Source organism: Solanum pennellii, chromosome 6 (assembly GCF_001406875.1).
Source record: "Solanum pennellii chromosome 6, SPENNV200".
Taxonomy (NCBI): domain Eukaryota; kingdom Viridiplantae; phylum Streptophyta; class Magnoliopsida; order Solanales; family Solanaceae; genus Solanum; species Solanum pennellii.
This window is the reverse complement of record NC_028642.1, coordinates 2500520-2509878: the sequence shown is the minus strand read 5'-3', so window position 1 is coordinate 2509878 and position 9359 is coordinate 2500520. Positions and strand designations below refer to the sequence as shown.

General features: G+C 34.2%; 2 protein-coding genes, 1 long non-coding RNA gene and 1 other non-coding gene across 4 annotated transcripts; 1 reads left to right on the top strand and 3 right to left on the bottom strand.

The window, feature by feature from the left end:
• Nucleotides 1-90: 90 nt before the first annotated feature.
• LOC107022079 lies at nucleotides 91-892 on the bottom strand. The gene is made up of 3 exons (XR_003578998.1): nucleotides 611-892; nucleotides 356-456; nucleotides 91-282 (listed from the first exon to the last, which is right to left on the bottom strand). It is a non-coding gene; the product is annotated as an uncharacterized LOC107022079 (long non-coding RNA).
• Nucleotides 893-1022: 130 nt separating this feature from the next.
• LOC107022019 (receptor-like protein Cf-9 homolog) lies at nucleotides 1023-4200 on the top strand. Its single transcript, XM_015222722.2, has 2 exons — nucleotides 1023-3742; nucleotides 4002-4200. Exon 1 carries the CDS (start codon nucleotides 1062-1064, stop codon nucleotides 3696-3698), a length of 2637 nt encoding a protein of 878 aa, XP_015078208.1. The 5' UTR covers nucleotides 1023-1061; the 3' UTR covers nucleotides 3699-3742; nucleotides 4002-4200.
• Nucleotides 4201-5063: 863 nt separating this feature from the next.
• Nucleotides 5064-8404, bottom strand: LOC107022063 (60S ribosomal protein L14-1-like). The gene is made up of 5 exons (XM_015222785.2): nucleotides 8290-8404; nucleotides 8048-8149; nucleotides 5887-6016; nucleotides 5640-5752; nucleotides 5064-5325 (listed from the first exon to the last, which is right to left on the bottom strand). The coding sequence occupies exons 1-5, from the start codon at nucleotides 8290-8292 to the stop codon at nucleotides 5269-5271; spliced, it is 405 nt and encodes a 134-aa protein (XP_015078271.1). The 5' UTR covers nucleotides 8293-8404; the 3' UTR covers nucleotides 5064-5268.
• On the bottom strand, nucleotides 6764-6843 carry LOC114077742. The gene has a single exon (XR_003579110.1). It is a non-coding gene; the product is annotated as a small nucleolar RNA SNORD34 (small nucleolar RNA).
• Nucleotides 8405-9359: the final 955 nt, after the last annotated feature.

Sequence of the window (9359 nt, the reverse complement as noted above, 5' to 3'; positions counted from 1 at the left end):
TGAGTAGATAATTGATGTATCAGACTCGATACTTCAAAAGAATGGAGGAGAAGACGATCTGCGGCTAAAAGTGTGCATGAAGACAATATATGAAACAACTAAGAGAAAACATTCTTTGAAACAAACAGTTCACCATTCATAGATCACAAATATAATTTCCCAGCAAGTCTAAAACAAGCAAAAATGGAAAAGATGAATAAAACAGTCTCAAATGTAATCTATATTTCCAAATGTGTCACTACTTAAAAAAGCTCTTAGCTTCTGTCTCACCACACCAGCCCTCTGCAATGTCCAACACAAACGAATCAGATCGATATATAACCATAACAACGGTAAAAAGACTATGCAATCACACCTTATGAGCTTAAACATGTCAAAATCGTTGAGCGAGGCCATCCTCTTCTGCATGATCAACTTCCTTTCTCAGGAACTGGACTCACACTTGGCCTTTCACATCTGCGAGGACATAAAGCAAATGAGAGTTAATCAAGTTCTTATGTAACCCTGTCGTTAGCCAAATGACTCAAATTTACCATTTTTTTTTGGCTGATGTAAAACCGTTTTTCCTAATTAAAATTCAAATTTGCATACTGCAATTCAGCCAACTTACACGTATCTAGAATCTCTAGCTCAGCCACTGTTTGTATTACTGAGGGGACTAATAAACACATAGTCTAGTCACTTTTAGTATTTAGTATTGTAACTTTAGTGTTGCAAAGAGTAAGCTTAGTAGTGACGATCCCTCAGATTAACCTCGAAATTTTGTGATGACTGAAAATCAGAAAGTAACACAAGATGTTGTTCTATCTTTATGAAAAAGATTAGAAAGATGAAACTCTACTTCTTTTTAAGCTTTGTATTATAATTGATGGAATTTATTTTCTGTATGATAGTTTTGTTTTACTTAGAAAAAAATGGGAGTAGATGTGTAACATATGGATAAAGACAATAAAAAGGCAAAAGCACAACAACCCAAATTTGACTAAAGAATGATAACATTATCTATTATAAAATTGAACACACTAAGTGTGAATAATAGTTTAGGGAAAAAATGGGAGTAGATGTGTAACACATGGATAAAGATAATAAAAAGACAAAAGCACAACAACCCAAATACTATGAACCTGAAACAAAAAACTCAAAACATGATGATGGTTTCCAGTAAAATCTTCTCTTTACTTCAGTTTTTCGCTCTTTTAAATCTCTGTACAGTTACTTTTGCTTCGACTGAGGAAGCAACTGCCCTCTTGAAATGGAAAGCAACTTTCAAGAACCAGGATAATTCCTTATTGGCTTCATGGACGCAAAGTTCTAATGCATGCAGGGACTGGTATGGAGTTATATGCTTTAATGGTAGGGTAAAAACGTTGAATATTACAAATTGCGGTGTCATTGGTACACTCTATGCTTTTCCGTTTTCATCTCTCCCTTTTCTTGAGAATCTTAATCTTAGCAACAACAATATCTCTGGCACCATTCCACCTGAGATTGGTCATCTCACTAATCTTGTCTATCTTGACTTGAACAACAATCAGATTTCAGGAACAATCCCACCACAAACCGGTTCACTATCAAAGCTTCAGATCCTCCGTATATTTGGCAACCATTTAAAGGGCTCTATTCCTGAAGAAATAGGTTACCTAAGGTCTCTTATCGATCTATCTTTGAGTAATAACTTTCTTAACGGTTCTATTCCTGCTTCGTTGGGGAATTTAAACAACTTGTCTTTTTTGTCTCTTTATGATAATCAACTTTCTGGCTCTATTCCTGAAGAAATAGGTTACCTAAGGTCTCTAACCGATCTATCTTTGAGTACTAACTTTCTCAACGGTTCTATTCCTGCTTCATTGGGGAAGTTAAACAACTTGTCTTTTTTGTCTCTTTATGATAATCAACTTTCTGGCTCTATTCCTGACGAAATAGGTTACCTAACGTCTCTTACCGATTTATATTTGAATAATAACTTTCTTAACAGTTCTATTCCTGCTTCACTGTGGAATTTGAAGAACTTGTCTTTTTTGTCTCTTAGTGAAAATCAACTTTCGGGCTCTATTCCTCAAGAAATAGGCTACCTAAGGTCTCTCACTTATCTTCGTCTGAATAATAATTTTCTTAATGGTTCAATTCCTCGTGAAATAGGCTACCTAAGGTCTCTTACTAATCTTCATCTAAATAATAACTTTCTTAATGGTTCAATTCCTCCTGAAGTAGGTAACCTAAGGTCTCTTAGTATCATAGATTTGAGTATTAACTCTCTTAAGGGTTCTATTCCTGCTTCATTGGGGAATTTGAGAAATGTGCAAAGTATGTTTCTTGATGAAAACAATCTCACTGAGGAAATTCCTTTATCTGTGTGCAATTTGACATCACTCAACATTTTGTACTTGCGGAGAAACAACTTGAAGGGAAAAGTTCCGCAATGTTTGGGTAATATCAGTGGCCTCCAGGTTTTGACGATGTCACGTAATAACCTTAGTGGAGAGATCCCTTCATCTATTTCCAATTTAAAATCACTACAAATACTGGATTTGGGAAGAAATAGTCTGGAGGGAGCAATTCCCCAATGTTTTGGCAATATAAATACCCTTCAGGTTTTTGATGTGCAGAACAACAAACTTTCTGGGACTCTTTCAACAAATTTTAGCATTGGAAGTTCACTTATAAGTCTCAATTTGCATGGCAATGAACTAGAGGGGGAAATCCCTCGATCTTTGGCCAATTGCAAAAAGTTGCAAGTTCTTGATCTAGGAAATAATCATCTCAATGACACATTCCCCATGTGGTTGGGAACTTTGCTAGAGCTAAGAGTTTTAAGATTGACGTCGAATAAACTCTATGGACCCATAAGATCTTCAGGGGCTGAAATCATGTTTCCTGATCTTCGAACCATAGATCTCTCTAACAATGCCTTCTCGAAAGACTTACCAACGAGTTTGTTTCAACACTTAAAAGGCATGAGGACAATTGATAAAACAATGAAGGTACCAAGTTATGAAGGATATGGAGACTACCAAGACTCGATAGTTGTTGTATCAAAGGGATTGAAGCTTGAAGTTGTGAGAATTTTGTCTTTGTACACAGTTATCGATCTTTCAAACAACAAATTTGAAGGACATATTCCTAGTGTTTTAGGAGATCTCATTGCTCTTCGGGTGTTGAATATGTCTCACAATGGATTGAAAGGTCATATACCACCATCGCTTGGAAGTTTATCTGTAGTGGAATCATTAGACCTTTCGTTTAACCAGCTTTCAGGAGAAATACCACAACAACTTGCTTCTCTTACGTCTCTTGGATTCTTAAATCTCTCCCACAATTATCTCCAAGGATGCATCCCTCAAGGGCCTCAATTTCTTACCTTTGAGAGCAATTCATATGAAGGTAATGATGGATTACGTGGATATCCAGTTTCAAAAGGTTGTGGCAATGATCCTGTGCCAGAGACAAACTATACAGTATCTGCGCTAGACGATCAAGAAAGCAATTCAGAATTTCTCAATGATTTTTGGAAAGCTGCTCTGATGGGCTATGGAAGTGGACTATGTATTGGATTATCCATAATGTATTTCATGATCTCAACTAGAAATCCGAAATGGCTTGCAAGAATCATTGATGAAATGGAACATAAAATTAACATGCGAAGGAGAAAGAAGCAGCAAGGTCAAAGGAATCACAGAAGAAGAAATAATCACTTCTAGACAAGTTGCCAATAGCGAAAAAGGATCTGATTTCTGAACTTCAGGTATTCAAGCTAAGCTCAACACTTATCTTTTTAGTTTATGACTTTATTCTACTACTAATATGCTTGCTTTTATGCTTTTATGTTATAAACAACAACTAATTAATGCTCGATACGAAGCATATTTTTCTTTCCAACAACTTCAAGAAGCTGAAGGTTAAGCCTTAGCTGATGTTTTAAGCTAGTAATCAGTTGGAAGTTGTGATAACACAGTGATTGATATGTAATGTACAATTGTTTGACTCACTATCTCATTTTTCAGATTTTCAAATGCCAAGAATTAGAACGCATTGGCGTAATGGATTTGGTTCTTCCTGCAGCTTATGATGTTGGATTTGATTTTTAGTTTCTTTTTAGCTTTATAAGTAAGTTTTTTTTTAACTTGGAAAATGTAATGTTATGAATTTTGACTATGTATAAAGTTATATGTAAGGCAAAGTGTTAAAACAGTTTTACCTCTGGTGGCATGAGTCAGTTTTCTTCTACTCTCATAAAGCACCTCTGTCAAAAACAAAAACAAAAATCATAACTTTAGCTCAATCTTGTGAAGAATCAAACACCAAGAATGATAAAAACTCAAATCTTGTGTTAAGTTTCCAATAATCATAGAGTGTGCACAGACATTTACCCCTACCTCGAGATAATCCCAATCAGTCACTTCAAAATATATGAATCATATATATATGTATTATAAGGTAAACAAAGAAAAGGGGTTCTTCAAAAGTTAAGAGTTTTGATGAAATAAAGAATTTTAGAAGTTTTTTTTATATATATACACATTAGATTTTATATAATTTGTACAATATTTGGCCACATCTTTTTTTTTTAACCCAAGAATAATCTGAAGTCGCTATAAACTCTGCCGTTCGGGTGAACACTTTGTGCGCGCTGGGTAAATCCATGTGTAATAGCTTACAAACTACACTGAAAATGTAAATCGCACTAAACAAGCCCTGCTACAGACTCGACTCAGAAGGCATTGAAGGGGATCATCAATGTGAATAACCACCTATTCATCCAACCAACTAAGACATCCTAAAGGACCTAGCTATCAATTCTAACACACCATAAATAGTGGTTTTTGATTAGCAATTAAGAATCCCATATCACTAAATTAAATTGCAAAGAAATTTAAGTACTATCATCTTATATAATAAAAATAATTCCAAACATAACTAATACTGTACCTAAAATAGTTGATTCATGTGTAACAATTTTTCTTTTTCAACTCCACTAGTGAAGTATAAATTATACTGAAATATATAACGTTGTTGTGAAAACGATTTCTGAACAATGAATTTTAAAAGAAAGAGAGTTGATAGTGTAGGTAGACGATATGAAATAACAGAGCAAGCATTCTCTGAAACAAACAGTTCATAGATCAGAAAAATAATTTCCCAGCACGTCCAAAAAACAAGCAAATATGAAAAGACAAATTTAAAAAAAAAAAAGATAAATATATCCCCAAAAAGTAAAAATACAACTTCCAAAATTGCTTTGAATCAATGTTTCACTACTTGAAAAAGTTCTTAAGCTGCAACCTCCTTTTTAAGCTTTGCAAGCTCCTGTCTCACCACACCAGCCCTCTGCAACGTCCAACGTAAACGAATAATATCAGTACATAACCACATCAGTAAAAAGATTATGCAATTTAAAAGTAAATATAGTGAGTTTCTGGACATGCGACGGTTAGAATTGGGACATAATGCAGTCTAACACAACATGCATGACATCTCTCTACCTTGGCATACACATCATCTTGCGAGATTATATTGAGTATGTTGTAGTGAAACCTATTCTTTTAGCTTTTTCAAGTAAACCCGCATAAAGTTGTTTGATGAATGGGCTAAATGAACTGAGAATCAAAAGAAGTTTAACTCAAATACAAATGAAATCGCACCTTAATCTTTGCCAACATGAGCTTAAACCTATCAAAATCGTTGAGTGAGGCCCTCCTTTTCTGCACGATCAACTTCCTTCCCCAGGAGCTGGACTCCCACTTGGTCTTCACATCTGGGAGGGGACATACAGCAAATGAGAGTCAAGTCAACCTTACTAAGCTTTTCTTACAAATATAAGATATAAAAGTTGCTGCTAAAGTATATCTACTACAAATTGTCTATAAGAGAATATGTAGCCACACTTACCAGCAGCCTCCATAGCAGCAATCAGGGTCTTCTTCTTTGGAATTCTCTTGATGTCGATCTTGATATCTGTGAGTGAAAGCCTCTTGAAGTTCATCTGGCTCCTCACCATGTCAGGAGCATCAACAAGAGCCTATGAATTTAAACAGAATGGAAAATTATTAGGATACATAAAACTCATAATTTCGTCATTTTCCAAAGTTAAATCTTGTCTATCAATTAAGCAGTGCCAACCATCAATCCAAATTAAAAGTAAATTCAACACTCCAAGTAACCATGAGATGAGTAAGCATGAAATAACATGTAAAAATAGAAAGAAAAAAAAAAGCAAATAAGATGTGCTGAAGTGATACGAAAATTTTCACCAGAAAACTAGTTTAGGGCAACAAGTGACAAGTTGTTTTCACATATTGGACATCACCCTTCTAAAACTGTGCCACCTATACTAAAATTTCTCTTTGATTAACACAAAAACCATTGAAATCACTGGACCCAGCAATCAAGAGTTCTACAACTGTGTAAAGGCAAAGGTTCCCCATTTTTCATACATTTTTTATTTGAAAGGTAAAGCCTTCCACTCCCAGACTATCAACATCTCAATCCGAAAAGAACATAGTAGTCAGAAACGTGACAACCCCTATGGTATTAGTAACAGATTGTAACAGCAAAACAGAAATACTAAACACTATGGTATTAGTAACAGATTGTCACAGCAAAACAGACATACTAAACAATAAAAAGGCTCACTTCAACTCAACAGAACTTCATTCAACAAGCCTGCGCTAAAACTGCCTTGGCAACAAAGACGGATATTCAAAACAATATCTGGTCTGGAACTGCTAATTTCATGGTCACAAATTACTCCTCCTGAACCCATATACAAGGCCTCAGACAATATTGCTCAATCAAGTTAATAAGATCAGACAATGTAGGCATATATAATGTCCATCATAGGCCATAAAACAGATCTTCACGAAGAAAATTGGCAAAGCTATAGAGATCCAATCTTTCTTCTAAAAGATGTGACTGGCAGTTCCAGACCGTAAAAGATGTGCTAAGACCAAGCAATAAACCTATGTCCACCCAAATCCCAATCTAGTGGGGATATACTATATGCATTCCACTCTATTCATCCATAGGACTTACAGATAGCAACTATAAACAGATGAGAAGTAAAAAATAAAATGATAACCCAGCTTTCCTTAAAATATGTGACAAGAATTTCCAAAACATTAAAGTTGCATCCCAATTTATTGGGGACATACTATATGCATTCCACTCTATTCAAACATTGGACTTACAGATAACATCTATAAACAGATGGAAAGTAAAACGAAAACTAGCACGTTGGTTGCCAAAAAAACCCAACTTCCCCTGAAATATGTGACCAGCATTTCCAGAGCATAAAGTTGCATCCATGCTAAAATTAAACAACTCGCTACACCTAAATCCAAACTAGTTAAAGTTAGCTATACGAATCCTGTTTATCCATTCCACTCAAATCAAGCAACACTCTCATCACTACTAAAAGATAGAGATAGGTGTTCTATAAGGTGGCATATACTTTAGAGTTTGAAAACTCAGTCTCTGAAATTTTGATGGGATCTCAACTCCGAACCACCCTCTGAGATCTAGTTGTTGACTTATGCTGTTCAGTTGGTTACTTTAACCCCTGGATTTAGCACTTAACGACTTCTTGACTTTGTCAGCTATCTAGTACTAGACTACTAGTTTGAAGATTGTAAAAGGACCAACACCTTCTGCTTATGCTCGGTGTGAGCCCTTTTGTCTATTATGCAATTCTGCATTGGTTTGATGCTTTTTAATGAAATACCTTACTTCATTGTAAAAAATCAGTTTTCACAGATTCTGCATAAAGCTCGGTTATTTTTGCATTTTTTAAGAATTATAAAAGAAATTGGATTAACAACTGATTTGAACACCATGAAACAGCTCAAAGCCTCAAACACACACTTCTCTTGCAAAAGCTCAACAATTGAACCTGCAAAATCATTTTTTGGTGAAATCTAAACAAAATACTACCTAATGTGCTCCAAATCACCGATTATACTACACTAGTTCTCTAACAAATCAAAAGTAAACTCAAATGGAAATACTCTGCTAAAATCAAGCACTGAAACAAAATAAAAAATATAAAAAGTACCCTGTTTTGGTCGATAACGTCAACAATGACGACGAGCCTCCCGTAGTCCTCCCCGTAGTTAACGAGTGCAACTCTTCCGATCTCCACGAACCTCTTGAACGGCTGAACAACAAAATCAAATACAATTTCTTTTCAAATTTCACAAAAAAAATAAATAAAAATCATAGTAGTACCGAACATACATGACAGTGAAAACAGGTGAATTAGAGAAATCAGAAAACTGAAAATTCACAAAAACTCACCATTTTTACTGATCTGAAGGAGCTGTGAAGCTGCGAAAAAAGAGTGAGATGAAAGAGAGGATTGTGTTAGGGCTTACATTGAGGGGATTATAGTGCTAGGGTTTTTGTTGCTTCGGGTAATGGGCCACTAAAGTATGATATGGGCTTAGGCCCAAAATCTTCGTACGAAAAATTACATAAATTAATACGTTTTAAAAAATAATTACTTATTTTAGCGATACTTTTTATTTATTATCATTTATAGCAATACTTTGTTAAATTTGTAATATGTATGAAAAGTGAATTATGTATGCAATATATATAAATTGTAATTGTTTTTTGAAATATATCATGTTTGTTTGGTAAAAAATTGTCACATTGTATTATAAGTGTATTAAAATGTGTGATAAATGTATTATTCATCATTAAAATTTGTATTATATGTGAATAATAAATTGTTCTTTGTCATATGTATTAAACTTGTATTATAAATGAATTAAAAGTAATCAAGTTAAAAAAAATATTATTGCTATAAATGATAAATATTTTTTTATCATAGTAGTATATCTATGTAAGTTTCCAAAAGTGATAATTACAATGTAGATGGGTTGGTTTCGTGGGGTGGGGGACGGGGCGGTGAGTAGGGGTGTCAAATGGGTAAATTGAATTGAAATTGAAGATATTAAAATGGGTTGAGATAGAAATTGGATTGGGTCTTATTTGGGCTCAAATGGGTTGGGTTCAACTGGGCTAAAAAACGGGTTGGGTTTGACCTGTCCAATTTGATCAGATTAATCTCAATAATTTTAGCATAGCGGTATTTAACTTTTATGATCACAATTCGAATTTTCGCTCAAGATTTTTCTAAAAAAAAAGTAACAAATTGATAGACAAATCTTTAAAATGTCAATAAACTTAATTTTTTATTTGCAAATGATTAAATTTTCAATAATTGATCATGAAGTTTGATTCATCAAGTTTAAGCTTTGATACCTGTCATTATTAAAGTTTAATTTCAAAAATGTATATCATATTCAAATACATATGTTTGAATTTAAAATAATTGTTTTGTTAAATTTGAACTATCTATC